Source organism: Thermobia domestica, chromosome 9 (assembly GCF_964235325.1).
Source record: "Thermobia domestica chromosome 9, izTheDome1.hap1.1, whole genome shotgun sequence".
NCBI lineage: Eukaryota > Metazoa > Arthropoda > Insecta > Zygentoma > Lepismatidae > Thermobia > Thermobia domestica.
The window spans coordinates 238,819,183-238,839,015 of record NC_137462.1 but is presented as its reverse complement, the minus strand read 5'-3'; the positions used below and the strand labels follow the sequence as shown (position 1 = coordinate 238,839,015).

The 19,833-nt window shown below is 33.1% G+C and overlaps 1 protein-coding gene across 1 annotated transcript in view; it reads right to left on the bottom strand.

Annotated features, from left to right (window-relative positions):
- Positions 1 to 9,107: 9,107 nt before the first annotated feature.
- LOC145660630 (uncharacterized) overlaps positions 9,108 to 19,833 on the bottom strand; it is a 47,911-nt gene continuing 37,185 nt past the window's right edge. The window contains exon 3 of the mRNA XM_081725911.1: positions 9,108 to 17,424. Coding sequence (XP_081582037.1) covers positions 17,047 to 17,424 — 378 coding nt within the window. The 3' untranslated portion in view covers positions 9,108 to 17,046. The remainder of the gene's footprint in view (positions 17,425 to 19,833) is intronic.

Below are 19,833 nucleotides of genomic sequence, written 5' to 3'. Positions count from 1 at the left end.
CCTCGAATGGCCCGCAAAATTGCCGGACCTCAACCCAATTGAGATCTGTGGGACCAATTGGAACAGCGGGTGAAACGTTGACATCAGCATCCCCGACGTTTGGTGGAATTGCGTGATCTTATCCTCCGTGAGTGGGTTCAGCTGGATGTGACAGCCTCGTTGACCCTTGTGCACTCCCTTCCCGACCGCATCCAGGCGGCTATCAAGGCCAGGGGCGGCACCACACGGTATTAACGTAAGTACCAAGGGGGATGACAATTTTTTTGTCCGGAGTGGTTATTTCAGGAGCAAGATTAAATAAACAAAAAACAAAGCTCCTCTGTATTCATCCAAAGTACCAGAATCAATACAATGCGTACTACACGGCTGTTAATTCCGTCAAAATTCTGGGTATTGAATTTTTCAATAACATCAAACAAACCATTACTTTCAATTATGATATACTAGCACACAAAATACGTGGTCTTCTAATACGACATAAACCTCGCAATATGACGATTGAAAGAGCCACAACTTCACTGGCATTATAATGCGAAATATTAACGCTCCTTTCTTAACTACTCAACAGAAATCGCTATAGTATTTCATCGTAAACAACAAATACGAAACGCTAGAGCGACTCTTTAACTTAGGAATAGTGGATCACAATATATGTTTTCACTGCCATAATTAAAATACTCTCGAGCATCGCTTACAATTTTGTACAGAGATTCAAAATTTCTGGCAAAATTTTAGCGTACTTATAAGTAAGATTTGTTGCTCGTCTCCACACTACATAACGGCTACCAATATTGTTATCTATCCTGATTTTCATTATTTTCCTAATGCAAAAAATAAGTGTAATTTGGCTCGCTGCATATACTCTTTACTACACATCGACCGTATCATGTCGATGTGTATTCGTCTTATCTTCGACACCATTTGCAGAAACTTTCTGTGCAATATAAACGAAAACATTTTGCCAATTTTTTGGTTGTCTTAGCTTCATAAATTAGTATGTACTTTTCTTTACTGTGAATTGCTATCTATATTTTAACCAACTTGTTTTGTATCGACTGAATAACAGCCCAATGCAATGACTATAAACTCTTTACAATAAATAAAAAAGCTGTGACTCACGTGCCAAAGGTTCCGGGTTCGATTCCCGATGGAGTCAACTTTTTCGTGTTTTGCTTCAAACAATAAAGTAGCCACTTGTAGCTAGAAGTAAAATGTTAATTCACCATGTGTTTATAATGAATTAAAAGAATAAAAATATTCAAAGCTGTTGTAAAATCTTTCAATGTTCGACTTAACTAGCAACGAAATGTAATCTATTTCGTAAATATATTGATATCACGAGTTATATTATAGTTACCATAGTTTTGTAAGAAAATGTTCTGTATTTTCTGTGTAAGTGTTCCATCTGTACATACTTATCGTATGAAACAATATAGGCTGTCAGGATCTCACATACAAATAGACGTATATAACATATAGCTGAGGAATGTAACATAAGTATATGCATGTGATTTACGGAAAACTGTTAGATGTCGGACATTTTACAACGGCATGGTGTAATACCTAAGGGCAGTGCCTATGTACCATACGGATAGCGTATGCTCCATACTGTTTTCTGTAGTAAGCAAGAGGATACCGTACATTTGTACAATATACCGCTGTCCGGAGAACGAACTTTTCTCAGTGTAGTAATTCTCAACTTATTTCATATCACGACCCCCCTTTTTTACACCCTCTTGCCAACTACTCTCATAAATACTTTCTTGGTTGTAATAAACTTTTTAGGTAGATTGTAAAATCTACCTACTATGGAGATTTTACACAAACTATCAACATACATGGTGAAACAAAAATCCTCTACATTCTTGTGCGTTGAGAACGAGTTGAGAGAGAATGATGAAGCTTGGGAGTGGTGTGACATATCAGATGGTACTATCAAGCATCATGGCAGCCATCTTTGATTGGTGTTCGAAATATCAAATGCAAAGGGAGTCATGTTACATGTTTTAAGGATATAATTTTACCATAAATATGCTTCTGCGGTTATTTTAGCCCTAAAACAAGTCATTTCGGAGTAACTGCTTCTGAAAATTTCCTAATTATGCCCTTAGGGGCTAAGCTCGCTTTTCGTGGATTCGGGTGAGATTTTAGGTGCAAATCACTAAAACACTGATGCTAACAAAATTATTTTAAAATAATAATTTTTTCAAACGTAATGTTTGAAACACACTTCATGTTGTGCTAACTTTAGAATATTTAAGTCAATAATTTATTGAAGAAAAGTAATATTTAGGGCATTGAGAGCACAATGGATCCACGTACATTTTTAATAAGGTTTAGGTATACTCAGTAAACGAATTCTATTTCAAAATTTATCTTCACAGACAAGAATCCGAAATAAATGTAACTAAAACCTCGCCAAAGGGCGTGGGGTAGTTTCATATGACAGCCGCTAGACAGGGGCGTCAATGAGGCTGAAAAGCAGCCGCCTCTACCCCCACCCTGAATTTCAGATTTTGTGGTCAGCAAGGCAGTTATGGAAACCTTTTGATAAGCAAAGTCCAACAGAACAAGTTTGAGATCCTTCCACCGAATAAATAAGGAGCAAATACAGATTATCAAAACTTAAATGTCGCTTAGGCCCAATTTCCAGAATTTTAAACAGGCCCGAAACTCGAAAGTAGCAACTTTTGGAATCTTTGGGTCAAAAAATATACAAGAGAGCAACGTAGGCCTGTAGCTCCTTACGGCCAATGGAAATGGATTATAACTGATCAAAATCCATATTTATTTGATTTAAAGACTTCAATTGTTTTTCTGTTGGACTTTGGACTGTTAGAAACCTCAGCAAAAGGTTTCTAAATCTGCATTACTGTCCCCAAAATCTGAAGTTTAGGGTAGGGGCGGGTGGTCTCTAAACGGACGCCCCTCTCTAGCGGCAATCATATAAAACTCCAGATTGCATCTTGTCACGTAGTTTTTCTTTATTTCATTTCAAATTCGTAGTTGCGAAGATATGACGTTTTCCGCTCGGTGTATTCTTTTCGATACACCCTGTATTTATTTAACGTAATTGTGCGTCATTGACTATGGCATTCGGAGCTTGACTTGTAAATCATTCTCACGCTGCAACGTACACAATATGATGCTAATATATTAAATATATGTGCAAGGAGGGGGAAATTAGCCCTCCTGTTCCCCTATTCCATCAATGCCCTTGTCTAGCAGTTGTCCTATGAAACTCTAGCCTACAACCTTTCACATGGTTTTTGTTACACTCATTTGGTGCTCTTGGCTACGAAGGTACTACGCTGAGCAAAACTGAACCTTTCTGAAAATGGACTTTAATCTCTTGTGCTCTGAACGCCCCATATATAAAAATATTTAAGAAAAACTAAGTTGAAGCCAAATTTATCCTGCAACTCAAGTTCGTTCGAAACCCATAAAATTAGTTTGTTTAGTTTGATTGATTACAGTTTTGCATCAGTAGCACAAATATATGAGACAAGGCTTATTGTTTAAAGTGGAATCCGAACCACCAATTTTGAAAGTTTACGTTGGATCGCACTAAAAATTTATACAGCAAATTGCAGATGTCTTGTGCCTCTACCTCAAAACTAAATGTTAAAAGACCGAAAATTGTACCCTGTAGCGTAGTGGATACATACAAAGACGAACAAATGTAGATAAAGTTGTTCCAAAAGCCTCACTGACGTTCAACATTTGTTCCGCGGGTGACTGTCATACATTGCACTTTCTCGCCTGGTCCCTTCATACACGCTATTCCAGGGTATAAAGTTTTTAAGAAAATTTAGAACGAAGGTCGGGGAGAGGGACGGAATAAAATTTCCACAATATAATGAAAAAGAATTTGGTGATACAAAATTACTTCTTATATCTCAACAACATTACTGACGTTAGAATCATTAGAAGCAATTTTCAAATCAACACTTCTACCATCTGTTTGGGTTTCCAGTTTTTTCACAGCATTGCATTTCTCATAATGATTCTTCATTCTTTGAACTACGCCAAGTATTTCTTTCTGTTTTACAACGAGCTCGTACGGTCGTTTTCTTATCTGATGGAGTTTGAGTTACTTTAATAAATTTGCTCCAAATAATATATCTTTTTTATCCCGTAAAACTCATGTTAAACGTGTTAGGATATGAAAATGGTAAAACTTTCTCACTAATAAGACACAAATTGTTGCCTTGTGATTAGAGATAAACTGTGACAATAAGTATGATGATTAAGGTATAGGTTATGAAGATATAGATTATATAATTATAAGAGCAGACAGTATGAAGATACAGTTTGGAAAATAGATTGATATTATAATTCATGATTATGCGGAAGATTACAAATGTATGAAATACGATTAAAGTTATAAGATGTGTTAAGATCGGGAGTTCATGAATGATATTGATTTATGAGATACATAAGATAGACAACGTACCTGATATTTTGATTTCAGAAGCGCAATTCAGTAATAGTAAAGAACCCTTTGTTTGTTTTCTGAATACAACACAAAAACTTGTTTCCATGATAATTCTTTTATTTATTTTTTAATATCAGTTCTACAAGTAGGCCAACCTTCGATTACGACACTTTTTCGCAAGTTAACTGAGAAGTATTTAAACAACAGAATAAACGTTAAAAATAAGAGTAAGAAAGAAACAAAATAAATTGTAGATCAACACATTAACCTGCTGTAGCCACGAGAAACCAAAACATTCAAACGCAAAGAGAATAGCCTTCTGAACGGGGACCACTTTTTAGTAATTTTCTATTTCTGGCATAGCGTAGTCGCTAACGCTCTCGCCTTCGGTACGAGCGGTCCCGGGTTCGATTCCCGGTGGGGTCACTCGGTCGAAAAAGTGTAATACGCTTTTTCAGTACAGCCATCCTGAATTAGGTTTTCCTGGGTTTTCCTCATTCACACCAGGCAAATGCCGGGGTGGTACCTAACTTATAGGTCCCAGGTCGCTTCGTTCCTTCCCTCATCCTTTCTTCGTTCCCTTTCTCCGGATTGTGTGCTCGCCGAGGGTCGTCATCCTTCAGAGCGTGAAGGGCTGAATGGCCTTAGATGCCGAAAGCTCAGAAATCTAAATCGTAAATCCTCTTTCTGGCAGATTATTTTTATAAAAAATAAATTAAAAATAAATATATGTTAAAACAAGTCTTAAAAAATACATTTGTTTAAAATAAAATGTTTAAAACGTATATAAAATTTGGTTTAGACAAAATTAATTGTTCAAAACAAGTTTTAATAATTTGTTTTAAACAAAACAGTCCTGAACCAATAGCACCTCTGGTGCCCTTTTCTTTCCGAAATCTAAATTGATCTTCCTCCAACATTTATTTATTTATTTTTTTACGTTTCAGTCACCTGTTCAGTATGTGCCCAATAATCTTTTCTGTGTAGGAAATAATGCTAATCGTTCCGTGACCACTGCACTTCTTTACTTACTTATTCTTAGTTTTTTTTTAATTTTTGAGAATTTTACTTTGGGAGGGTGAGAGGTGATTAATTCAAGAAATTTCTGATTTTACATTTATTAAATCTTCTTCTAACTGTGTTAAGAACGGACATTTCTATTACTATTTTTTTTCAATCAATTTTAATTAATTACTGAAATTCTAGTTACGGGACTTGACACTAAGTGAGTTAAGGATACTTAGGTATATTGTCCCTTAGAGTCATCTGAATATTTAACAACAGTTAATAACTAAAGCTGATACCTCTTTTTGCATGTTATTCTATCAATACTACATAGTGTCAGGGGCGCACCCACGTGGAGGGATCCAACAGGTTTGAACTACTCCAAAAAAGCAATTTTGTAACTAAACATATATTTGTATACTTTTTAAATAAAACTATACTTGTTTCGCAGAGAAATTATTGGTGTAGTACAGAGACTTAACCTTACCCTGCATTTGTACTCTTTTTTTTTTTCTTATTCGGAGTGATTCTTTTAAAACTCACGGATTTCATTTCGATCTAGAATTTCTAGCTGAAGTCCGATTTTCATGCGGTTTGTGGCAAATGATCAAGCAAGAATGGGAGATTTATGGAACTATGTTTACTGGTTTAAATTCATTCAGAAAACTTAGGTCTGTCTTCCTTTGTCACTTGAATTTTACATGACATTTCTCAAAATGTTGTCAAACCTCAATAAAATCTTAAACGTATCTTTTTACTGTTTACAATATGACACACATCATCTCATTAAATAGCTAGAATTTTCAAGAAGTTACCTAACAGAAAACATTATGCAGGAAAATGAATTGTGATGTTGCATCTTTGCATCTTTCTGTCTTTAAAATCTTTAACTAAACATCTATGCTCTTTAGGTAAACGAAACGAATAAATAAACAAAGCAAATTATTTTAAAGATTTTGTGAAATGATAACGTAGGAAGAAACGAGACAAACTCGAGAATGCCAACCGATACAATGCCACATCATTAAAAGGCCTGAAATTGTACCAAATATTCCCAAATTTAGAAGTGATCATTGTACTACTGAGCCATCGTGCCCTTATAAGATTTTGGATCAGAAACTCGCCGTCTTGAAAATATACAGGATTTTAAACTGCAATTGAGGAACACGTGACTAGAACGTGTTCCGCCTACTGAGATTCGATTGCATTTTTATAACTCAAGTCCTTACTGATACACTCATAACGTTCTCATTTTATTACATAGTTCCTGAGCACAATGACAGGAAAGTGGGACACGAACTTAAGAAAACCAGAAGTAAATTTAGGAACAATTAGACAACAAATCAACATTTATGATGTAAATTTCAGATTTCCAAGGAGTTATATGAAAAGTTAGCTTTTACTGAAGAGCATCTGCGTGATAATAAGAACGTTATTCAAAGCAAATTAATCCATTAAGCTTAGATATTGAGAAATAGTTTACAGATGCTATTTCATAAGCTAGCAAAGCACAAAGTTTAGGCATGTCTTCAACCATGACCGGACTCTTGTAATCAGTCAGTTTTTGATATAAATTTACAGAACATCACATAAACACCATAGTCATGATTGTAACTTTGTGACGGAGTTGGAGTTGTCGAAAATCAGTTTAAACACACGTTAGCATATTTATTCTTTTGCGGTAATTCCTCAGGAAATTATGGAAAGCAATCACAATTTTTGTAGGATGATAATGACTTTTTTCTGAGTCATTACAACTTATTGTATTCATTCATTTGTCGCTGGTGACTAAGTTCCAATAACCTTGCATCCGGTCCTCACAGTAAGAATGGAGTATGAAATTATAGCTAAGTTTTCGGTCATGAGTTTGATAATCTCAATCTGTGTTAAGTAATCCTGGGATGTAGATACACGAATGTAAGCACAAAAGTTGACTGAGGATGTCGCTTCTAACATGTAAACAAAGCAGTCACAACTGAGTTTCCAGTGAATGTGTCAATAGTCATCCAATCATGCAAAGAAAAGAAGTCACTATATCAATATCTCCAGGAGAATTTTCAAATTGAATAGACTTAGAATGTAGTCACGAAGCGCTATCATCATCTCTGTATTCACGAACTTGAACTCACGGTCAACTTGATATAATGTAATAGTAGTTATGAGGGAAGTTTTTAAGATGAAGATTTGTCTGGAGAGTCAAAATTACAAATAGTCTCACTTCTGTCAGTTTTTTTTTTTTTTTTTTTTTTTTTTGAAACTGGTATCGTGCTTGCTGCTATTATACTCAGAATCAGAAGATTCAATTTCTGATCCCCCAAGTCTGGAGATGGAGCCAGTCAAGTCACCAACAGGTCCTTGGTTACATCCCAGATCGCACCAAGTGAGCTTTGTGGTAGTCAAACACCGGGAGCGTAGGTTTACTCGGGGTTCTTCCGTTTTCTCCCACTTTTTTCATTCCACCATTTCGTTCATTTTCATCATCACTTTCTCCTTTAGCCTAGCCACCATAACTTGGAACGTAAAACTTAAAGATTTCATTTCATTTAATTTAATTTCAAGTCACCAACAGTATCTGTGAATATGTCGTAAAACCTTTCACGACATTTGAACATTTCGGAATGTTTCAATAAGATCCTTGGTTGGAATATGATGTTTTCAAGCCTTCGAACTAGAGACAAACAAATATATTTACAGAGGCGTCTCCTTGCCACCGAGCCCAACGACAACTTTCGGTAACGTATTATCTTGGGATTTGCGAATAGTCGTACTGTAACAATCAGCGATCGCTGTCTGTCGTCGAGAGAAAGTTTTACATTGTCAATCCACTTTCTAGTTATTTGGGGGTTTGGTAAATAAAGTTATTAGGGAGTCGAGCTCAGTGTAGTTTGGGGAGGCAACCTGGATCACCTGACTCGTCCGTTCTTGCTTAAACTTTGAATTAAATGTAATTAGGACTGTCATCAATCAGCTTAGATGTCCTGAAAACTATGGATTCGGCACTAATGTTGCACATTTTGAACATTTCACTTTTCATTCCTTCTTACCTCCATGACGATAGTAGTTGATCTTGGATCTAAATGATATTAAGAATGTCAATATTCATCTTATTGACTCCGAAAAAGGTGGATTCAACGCTAATATCAGTCATTTTCGACTAACTTTACAAGTCACCCCTCCCACCCTCCTAATGGTCCTAAGGTTGTCGTAATCCCAAAGTATGGTGTCGCGGGTATCACTATTCATCTCAGCAATTCAGAAAACTATTGATTCGACACTATATGGGCTGTTTTTGATTATATTTATGTCCCTTCATTTCAATTCCCAGAGGTTATAGTTATACCTTACACCCATGTAATTGCTTCAAAATTGTACCAAAAGGAAATGTCTGCAGGACTTCCATATTTATGTTCTTTTGCTATTTATTAACCATTCCCGTAACTTACCTTTAATAGTGACCTGACACTTACTACTCTCCTTCTGTCTCCTTCAGCTCGATCGATAGGGTACCTTTTGCTGCAGTGATCTGTAATCGTTACATTCGTATTTTATTTCGGAAAATTTTCATTGCAGTCAAACATTGTAAGACGTTAATATCATCTTGTAATTTTGTACTATTGTGACAAAAATCGGAAAATGGAAAGAAAGCAAACACAGTAAAATTCATTTAATATGTAATTTAAAAGTCGCAAAAAATTGACATTATAAATTAACATTATATTTTCGCAATTAAAACACAAATACGCTTAGAAAATAAAATTAAAATTATATTTGTCGTTGATTCAGATGTAATGTTTCACATAAAAATAATTGGTGTAAATACATGTCAATAATAATATTCAGCGAAACATTATGTTAGTGATGCATATTATCTGGAATAATTTATGTATAAAAAGCTAACTACTATACACTTAACTGCATTACTAATTATATATGACTCAGTGAATTTTTTATTATTAGATACACTATATAGCAACTATGAAGCATCTACGGAGATACACACAATAGACACATACATCATATGTTTGCAAACACACATATTCACAGCTGTAACTTAAGAGTACACGCACCATTCAAACATGTGATAACTCACAAGCAACTAATACGTTAAAACTTCTAAATATATACGATAAGTAATACGTTAATAGTTTTTGCATTCATACAAAAATAATTGATATTCGTTAATTGGCGAATGCACATTTAAACATACTAGTTATAAAAATATTTATAGACAACAAAGTTCACAATTAGGAATATTTCAAGACAATTATGAACATAAATATTGTCTTATCCTAGTCTACGATGAACATATAAGTGTAGTACTATCAGAACATTAAAAAAAAAGAATTGATTGTGGTAACAAACAACACATTTATATGTTAAAAACATGATGTTTAAGTGTTATAACGTATAATTATACAACATGTTGTTTGTTGGTAAATTCTTGTTAAAGTACTCAAGATTCTATACATGAGGCAATACATAATAGTAAGTTTATTGCTCAATGTATTTCATTGATTTATGATAATATTACTTCAATGACAAAAGTTATCATTTTAGTACTTAATAAAATAGTCTAAACTTTCTCTTCTACACAAATTTAAATGATACTTAATAGTATCGTTTAGATATAATATCATACATTCTGTCAAAGAAATTAGTAATTCAGCTCACAATTTAGTATAAAATGTGTTCTTTTGTATTAAATATCTTGTCTTTTTCTTGCATTAATTTGTACTAACTAATAGAATCTCCTTGTAGATAAGAGACAAATGTATATTTTCTTATTTAATATCGTATTTTTTTATGTCTAGAGATGTACGCGATAAGTAAACATGGACTGCATTTAGAAGTTATTTTAATTACAGAGCAATATCAATATTTTCCTCTGTATCAAATTGTAGTATGATATTTCATAGATATTGTTTTTGTTTGTTTAGTATTATTAACAGGGAGAAACAACTAACAATAGTTTCAATAAAATGAGAGGGAAAGAAATTTTAAAAAGAAACTTATTTAGGAAATTGTAATACCATTTTGAAACAAAATATCGAATTTGTTATCTAGTAGAAACTTAGAGTAACTCTTAACGGAAATAAATATTTCCATCGCTTACGTAGTACTTTTTTATCTTTAGTTTCCTTATATTGTAATAAAAGCTACATCTTCCACTATATGTCATAACGACGCTACAAGCTTTAATTAATAAACGAATCTTATTAAAATAAAGATTTTCAGGATAGGTTTCTACACTTCTTACTCGATACAATTGATTACACATTAAACGTGTAAGAACGTATTATCAATAGCAATATGTATTTCAAATATTTTGCTATATTATAATGAGTTATTTTAACCCATTACTGCAATTGATCCGAAAAATCGTATGTTGGGTTTATTACGTTTAAATGCATTGTAGCCACAAGTCCACAACTTTTAAGAACATAACATCGTTGCCCAATCCTTTAACCGTCGTGAAAGAATGCCATTTTTCTCGAAAATCTGGTAACTTTAGGTTTATAAGACAAACTGGTAAAGATATGTCAGTTTGTTGTTAAGAACTAAAACTGTTAAGTAACCATGTGTTAATGTTGTATGAAGAATGTAGTATTCTTTATTATAAAATTATTGGTAACATATATTATTTCAATTGTTCCTTGAGCATGTGATCCGATTTGTTGGGTGGTCCCTTCCATCCATTATAACCAAGATTTCAAGTAGTATCCGATAAATATGTTCAAAGTATAATCTTAGACCAAAAAGACAAACTGGACACAAAAATAGCCTCTAGGAAACATCGTGCACTAATGGGCTAGGAAAGTGTGTTTTATCCAATATTTAAATAATACAATATATAATCTGTACCTAAGTAGTTCCAAGTTAAATAAATATCTTAATTATATAACAAACACTACCCACGGAACTTCAAGTGGTATTATACGTTTACAGAGAAGAAAGAAAATTGAATATTTATTTTTGTTTATTCTTATTATTCTGCCAATCTAAGAGTATAGTTTCCGATTAGAAAGACCAAAATTTTCTATAACGAGCAAAGATTTTCATCTTTTAAAAATCTAAAATGAGTGAACTATTGAGTTTTACATTCAGTTTTCAACGACCACGGTGTATAAAACCTGAGCTTACAATTCCATATCGAATCAATTTCATGTGTATTCCCATCTAATTGATTGAAATTAGGATCAATCACAAACAATGCACTCGTATTAGTCACTATGTCACTGTAGTGTAGAGCATCAGAGTATTCTAAATACGGTACTTCTTTATCATTTAGGAATATCTACAGAGGAACATAGTTTTTAAATTTCTTAAACTGTTTTAATAAAAAAAATGAAGAACCAACGTATAAGTTGGCAGTTCTTAATTTATGACAAAATTATTAGAAAATCACATTAGCCAATTTAAATTTACTTCAAATTTAGAACACTAAATACTAGCAATACGAATTTAATTACTTTTGTGAACAATCATTTTTTTTCAAAAGTGAAAAAAGAAATTACTAAAGTTCTTTTCTTCTAATAAGTCTTACGTTTCCAAATAACTCTTTACCAACAATAATACATACAACTTGGAAAACGTAGAACACTGAATACCTACAAAACGATGCTAAATGAACTAGTAAGACCTTTCATACAGTAGAGAATATTAAGTTGTAAACAATAGTGACGTCTTTATCTGCATCCCCAAATTTATAGAAAAACACCTAGAACATCTGTTAGCACATTTAATAGCGTTTAGGAGAAACATTTGGCTTATTTTCTAAATTTTATTATGCTCTTGTTTCCTTCCAGTTATTCACTAAAGTTCGTATGTGGGTAGCGCAGAGGAAATCTTTAATTATGAGGGTCTAGTCATTCGTCCAAGTATATAGTATACTTTAAAAATACTAATTTCATACCAACTATATTTATATGAAAGTTTCTTAAGTATACGACAATTAAAATTTTCATTTTGTTAAAACATAATAAACAATAATGAAACAGAAACAATAAAAATAATAATAAAACTTTTAAAATTTTAGCAATGTGTGAACAAAATACAAATCATATTTTTTACGTAACTTAATACTATAGATTTGGATCCATTGCACTACCTAGGTATTTTTTGTATCGCGGACTACCAAGGGAGGCGGGTCAGTTTGTGTCCAGCTGTTATGATTAAATACATATCGCGAAAGAAACAAACAAGAAACTCTCACAAAAATCTACAGGGACTGAAGTCAATAGTACACAATAAGACTAACAGATATTTATTATGCTGAGATCTAGAAGTGACACTTCTAAATGGCAGTCACATCTCCTACCAACGGGGGTACATTGTTTCCATCAACGTAAAATAGTACATTTTGTGAAACACATAGCTAAGGTATACGCTTTAGCTAAACATGTTGAGCAATAACATATTTTCTTACCATTTTCAAGATATGATTAGGAGAATAATTACAAAAAGTGTACTGAGGTGGACACAAAGAATCCCCCCCCTCGATAGTCCAAGAGTTAAATATAAATTACGCCATAAACACTACTTGTTTCCTTCTTTCTGAAACATGACTATTTAGAACCATAAAACTGTTTAGTGTCTTTGATCACACAAGTTTAAAATAATCAAACTTTTCTGTGCCATTATAAGTTTACCACTTGTGCTAATTTTACAGCAGATTGTCTTACGAAAGGGAAACTCACTCAAATTGCTACCTGTTACCTAGCAATAATTTGTTTACCCAGAAATAGATATAATATATCTTATATCCTGTTCGTGAAGATTAAACTTGGACAAAGCAAACATAATCACCGCTCATCAAACATGAAACAAACGGAATCTCTCGAGTCAATACAGTCTGTTTATAGCAAATTACTAGTACAAGCTTCACTTCCTTGTATTTTCAAGTTTTGAGTTCACACATAAGAAAATTAGAGCACTGTTTCAGCAATAGTTCTCGTTAACTTTGCACGACTATAGGCGTTGTCCGTTCTGTATATTATTTTATGGTCTCATCCCACGCAAAGAGGATTCAGGAAATGCATTTATGAAGAGCCACTTTCACATAATGTTTTATTACCAGATTTATTTTAGCAATTGGTTACAAAGGAAGAAAATAAAGAAAAAGAAAGAAAGGAAACGATTTTAAACAACTCAAGTGGAGGAACTGTTACATGCATAAAAGTGAAAGAAACGAAATTCGTCCTCCCATTCTGACGAAATCCTCTCTTTTTTTCTCCTGCCGTTTCGTAATACGAAACTCATTTGTTTTTCTCGTCAGTGAGAAATGAAGAAGACCAAATTCAGAGCGTGGCGGCCTTTGGTGTTTCTTTTTTCAGTATTGTGACTCAGTTGTGAGAATTTTTACGAATATGTTTCAAGGATATTAAAAAGTAAGAGTATGCATGTGTATGTATGACCATTTATCTTGTACATTATCATAGTTTAAGACATTGATAAGTCTTTAAAAAATTTTCATCATAATTTATAGCATACGTATTGCCTTGCTGCCTTCGAAATGCATCAAATGCAGCAGTAATTTCGTATCATACAATACCATATGCATACGGTGAATGCATTTGTTTGTATTTCTGAGTATTTAAAGTGCTTGAGTTGAAGGTTGTGTCTTGTTTTATGCAAGTTGTTTCCCATGAATTGTTTTATTTATTTAAAGGAATTACGAAATTTATAAAAGCTACTCACGAGAAGCAATTCACTTTGTAAAATGTCTTCTGAGAATATAGTTTGTATGCAAGAATTGCTTCAGAAGTTAAATTTCATCTCAACATGAAACGTAAGATTGTATTTAAATATATTCACAAGATGCAATATAGATCCCTTCTGTTATTATGAAATGAATTATTATACAGATAAGTGCAGGACTCTGTTGTAAATAGTAATTTTAAATAATCAGAAAGAAGTGTGCTAACATTTCATCCCTACATTTCATATTGCGGTGAGCCAGGGGCAAACCCACGGGTTGTCCACCGGGTCCGTCCCCCTTCCCCTGATAACTAGACATACATTTATACATAATAAAACTATAATAGTCTAGCAGAGAAATATTTGATATAGACTAAAGATTTGACCTTACTCATCCTCTGTACTATTTCTTTTCTGATTTAAAATAATCTAATTTTATCATTTTTCGTGAGAATATAAGTGTCAGTACTTAAAAATTGCTTTTATTTTTTTCAGTTGTCGAATAATATTCGTTCGATACTACAACATAGTGTCTTGTATTGTTGGACCTCCAAAAACCTTGGACCCCTCCCATCAAAAATTTCTGGGTGCTCGCCTGCTTTGGACATATATTGTATGCAAGTTAAATGTTGAAATTATTAAAATAATCTAATAAAGATTTAGAAAATACTTTTACGTTTACAACTGAAAGTTTAAGAACCGAGTTTATGTAAATTAATATCTACGGCTGTCACATAGGAAGTAACTTCTCATCTACGTAAGTAACAAACAATATTAAAGTATGTTAAAAGAAATACAAGAAATTGACTTAGAACGTGTAAATTGTCAACTCCTTTCTCTTGAATTTGAAATATGAATAACGTAGCAAACTTATTTCTAAAATGTGGTATGGAAGTACCTTTTTATGTGATTTAGATACTCTGTTTCCTTTATCCGTGTCTAAAATCTTGTTGCAACTTATATAATCGCATAGCAAAATAATTTATAACTGCATTCCAGTTCCTTTGCCAATAACTTTGGAACAGATAAGTTTCGTTCCGTTTAGTCTTTTTTTTTCCGGTATAAATAGTTAATTACGTGTTTCCTACATCAGTGACACCTGAACATAAAATGGAATACTTATCATTTTATTGTTATAATAAAATGAAGGAAATTATATCGAAATTTCTTGCAGTGATTAGAAAGCATTTATAAATGTTAACACACTATAAGTGTAACTTGTAGTAAGCTTTTTCAGACAGCTTAGTTTTACAGCGTATATTTCTATCTTACAAAACATTTTAAAATACGCAATATTCTATATATATACAACACTAGCAGCGTTCACCCCGCTTCGCTGCGGTCACCCCGGAACGCAATAAACTTTGTTACTTAGATAATTTTTACTTTTTCGCTTTCAAGTGATATGATAAAAACCATAGAAGATTGCACTAATGTTAACATTATATCGCCTGTCATTTATGTTAACCCGCCCCGCTTCGCTGCGGTCACCCCAACCCGCCCCGCTTCGCTGCGGTCATCCCGGAACGCAATAAACTTTGTTACTTAGATAATTTTTACTTTTTCGCTTTCAAGTGATTTATAGCGCCTGTCAGTTATGTTAACCCGCCGAGTCACAGGGTCATGCGGGTTGCATATAAATACGTTTATTTTTATACCTATGATGAACTAATAACAAAGGATTTGTACGTATGGACACCTGAATGGTCAATTATCTCAAGACACTGGTAATTGAAAATTAAAGTGATATGATAAAAACCATCTAGGGTCCACATCCTAACAACCCCCCAAAAATGAAAGAAATCGGTTCAGCCGTATTAGCGTGATGAGCGGACAAAGGATTTTTTGTACGTATGGACACCTGATTGGTCAATTATCTCAAGACACTGTTAATTGAAAATTAAAGTGATATGATAAAAACCATCTAGGGTCCAAATCCTAACAACCCCCCAAAAATGAAAGAAATCGGTTCAGCCGTATTAGCGTGATGAGCGGACAAAGGATTTTGTGCGTTCTCTTTTATATATATAGATAGCAACGTTTTAGTACATACAACCTGCATTAATCTAAACCAGTCATGATTTTAGATGAAATAAAATAAAATAAAATGAACTCATACTTTGCAGACTAACTGTTAATAATACTGATTAGTTTAGATTGTAGTATTTTGCAACAAATTCTAAAAGGTTACATTGTAAAATATTAATATTATCCTACAATTAGTGCATTAGAAAATTAATATACATTGTAAAATTTGGATCTGCAGAATGCTCCACATAACTTAATTTGTTTAAACCTTAATGACTAACGAAAGGCAATATAAAATATCCCAAGTTTAGTAAGTAAGTCATACACTATCTATAAAATTCTGAATAATTGCTCCCAGTTATTTTCTTTCAGGGCAGAAATCTGAGCATGTAGTTCAGGCCACCACAATTGTCAGCACTTGAATACACTTACTAAATATATATATATATATTGGAAGCAACTACTAGTTCACTTAATAAAGTTCTATAAGTATCGCATAAAATGTTTTCATTAATTGTTTACCGAAAATAGGATTGTGGAGTTCTGTAATGAACTGGAAATCCACTGATGACGGTACATTCTGACTAACATTACGGTTTAAATATAAGAGCTTTGTATTTACCGTTCCGTTAGGAACGTTAATATAAATTATACAATGTATTTATTACAAGAATAAAATGACTATTAATCTATATTACGATTTTATGAACTTCAGTCGTTCATTTGGGCATGCCAACTTAGATCTGTCAAACATTTTTGAAGCATGAAATATATTTGCCAACTTCATTTATGTGCTTAATTCCAACAACACATTACGTGATCATTACTGTTCAATATGCTTTAAATGTCTTGTAATACAAACCAGTATTCTTTATATTTCATCCTCTTCGAAACACTCTGTCACTGTAAGCATAACGTGGAGGCTGCAGCCTTCTGCTCGGTGTTTTAATATTTCTGTTTCTATTTCTTGACTCCGCTGTGTATAAGTCTTGCCTTGTCGACCGAACCACAACAAATGGAGGATTATTACTGTCAGGGTATTTTGTCTCTCCAATATACGATACGTCTGCATGGAATCCTGTCTTCCAATCGGCAACATATCGAACAACTTGAATGCGCCCATCTGGGAGAAGAACTCGATATTCTCCTGTAACCACTTGGCCATCACTTTTGGCATTGTGAAAGTAATCGTTACCATATTGTTCGTCTTTCACAGCATAACTGAATTCGAATGGACCTCCATGTGCGTGATCGTGCTGTAATTTTAAACGAAATAAAAATTATATTTCATTTATTATATCAAGCTAAAATGATTACATTGCGATACACAACTTAAGTCCAGGCAAGTGCCTTCCCATCTCTGGATATACTCTTGCACAGAGGTTCTCAACGATGTATCGCAACACACTGGTGTGTCATAGTCCCGCTAAGGTGTGTCGCGAAATTTTAGAATTTAAAAATTGTGAAGAAATTGAAGACCTCGGGGGAAGATCAGAATATCCCACACTGACATGATTTTGAGATACAAGGCTTTGAATGTTTGGGTACTTAATGAACACTATGGAGAAACCTGTAAGGAATTGGCCATATTTCTGTCATCTGTTGATCGAACTCGGTAATTCTTTGAGGGATAAGAGATCCACCGGCGTCAAGCAGCATAGGGTGTTCCACTCATTTTTCACGATTTTCAGGGTTATCATTATTTCCCCCCAAGGTCTGCAATTAGTTAAAGTCCAGAGACTTCACCTGTCAACACCTCCAGAAGTAGCAATAATGCTCAGTTTCTATATGGAGTCATTATAAAAACTAGTTATTTTCACTATTATAATATATTATTATTATTATATATAAAAATATCAATATTCTGAACTTTCAGTAAACTGTGTCGTCAGTCAAGAAAGGTTGAGAACCACTGCTCTTGCCAATATCTTCAGAATGAATTAATGAGCCTAAGTAAAGTTTTCGGTAATAGGTAAGAAAATATATTCTTATTGTTATACAAAATATATTACAATTGATCCAAAACACACATTGTTAGTTACAAGAAATGTCATTAAACGAGTAAGAAGAAGAACAATCTCTCAATCGTAAATCGTTAATTTCTAATAACAATTATCTCAATAAGTTTTTGTCTTTATGGTTAATTTTAGATTTGACAGTTCTTCCATTAGAAAAATCCAGGCAATCGGCCTATATATATCATGACGGGACCAAATAGGTTTCAATACTGAATACTGACACCTTCAATATCAGTTAATAATTATTAAGGAAGTAAGCAACAATTTTTTAAAAAAAATTAAGAGATAATTCGCTATACAATAGCTTGACTTATTGAACGACTTTTGATTAAATAAAGCCACAGTCTAGACTATATTAAGGCACAACTTGAAACAATTAAACGAAATTGTTCATAAACTGATAATATAATAAGGTTATATTACGATTTTTATAACTGTATTCTTGCTGTTATGAACAAAGTTTTGATTTAATACTTAAATACAATCAAATTAGAGTATATCTCATTATATTCTAGAACAGTGGTGTCCAATTATATTGATCCTGAGGGCCATAACCGTCTTTACTAGTAAAGTGGAGGGCCGCAGCTACATAATAATAATAATAATAATAATAATAATAATAATAATAATAATAATAATAATAATAATAACAATAATAATAATAATAATAATAATAATAATAATAATAATAATAATAATAATAATAATAATTATTATTATTATTATTATTATTATTATTATTATTATTATTATTATTATTATTATTATTATTACGCTACAAAAGAAAAATATAAAAAAGGTATTTGAACTATTACCTATTCAATCTGTGACAAATGAGGGTGACTAGCAGCGTTTACAAGGGCTGGGATATCTACATCCACTCCTATTGTTGCGAGCCGCAGGAGATGTAAAAAAAAAAAAAAAAAAAATCCAAGGCGGTTTCTGAAGCGATTCTTCACAATTTTCATGGTGGTAAATGCACTTTCACATAAATAAGTACTATCAAACATTGACACTTTTTTCCGACCAAACTCACAGTTTTTAGGGAAAGCTGTTGCCGTGGATGCCCGCGCCCTTTTTATTGTATAGCAGCGCTAAATGGATGCGTTATTTCGAAAGAAGAGTGGAAACATTAAACGAATGAATAAACATAAATGAAAATACTATCAGTAATAAAAATCGTAAATCGTGAACGCTTTGTGGGCCGTAGGAAACGGTTTGGCGGGCCGCATGCGGCCCGCGGGCCGCCGTTTGGACAGCGCTGTTCTAGAATGAAATAACGTACTGATCATTATAAATATTACTTAAGCTTCACTATATGAATAAAATTAAAGTATATAATTATAGCTGTCTATGACATGAATGACTAAATTTGAATGTATTTTTTTTATTTTTATAATATTTTAAATTTAAATTAATAGTACGTTAGTGTTAAACACCAACAGTCACTTGAATATGGGTTTCCAAAATGTGCCATTATGAGACAACATGTGCATGCTAGTACGTATAGTAAACACTACTTTTGTTACATTATATTATCCATGAAGTAAATATGTTTTGTTGAACGGAAGTAGTCACATCTATTTAAAAGTAAATGACCTTAGTTTGTGCCAAACAAGACATAATATCCATCTGTGTATTGCCAGT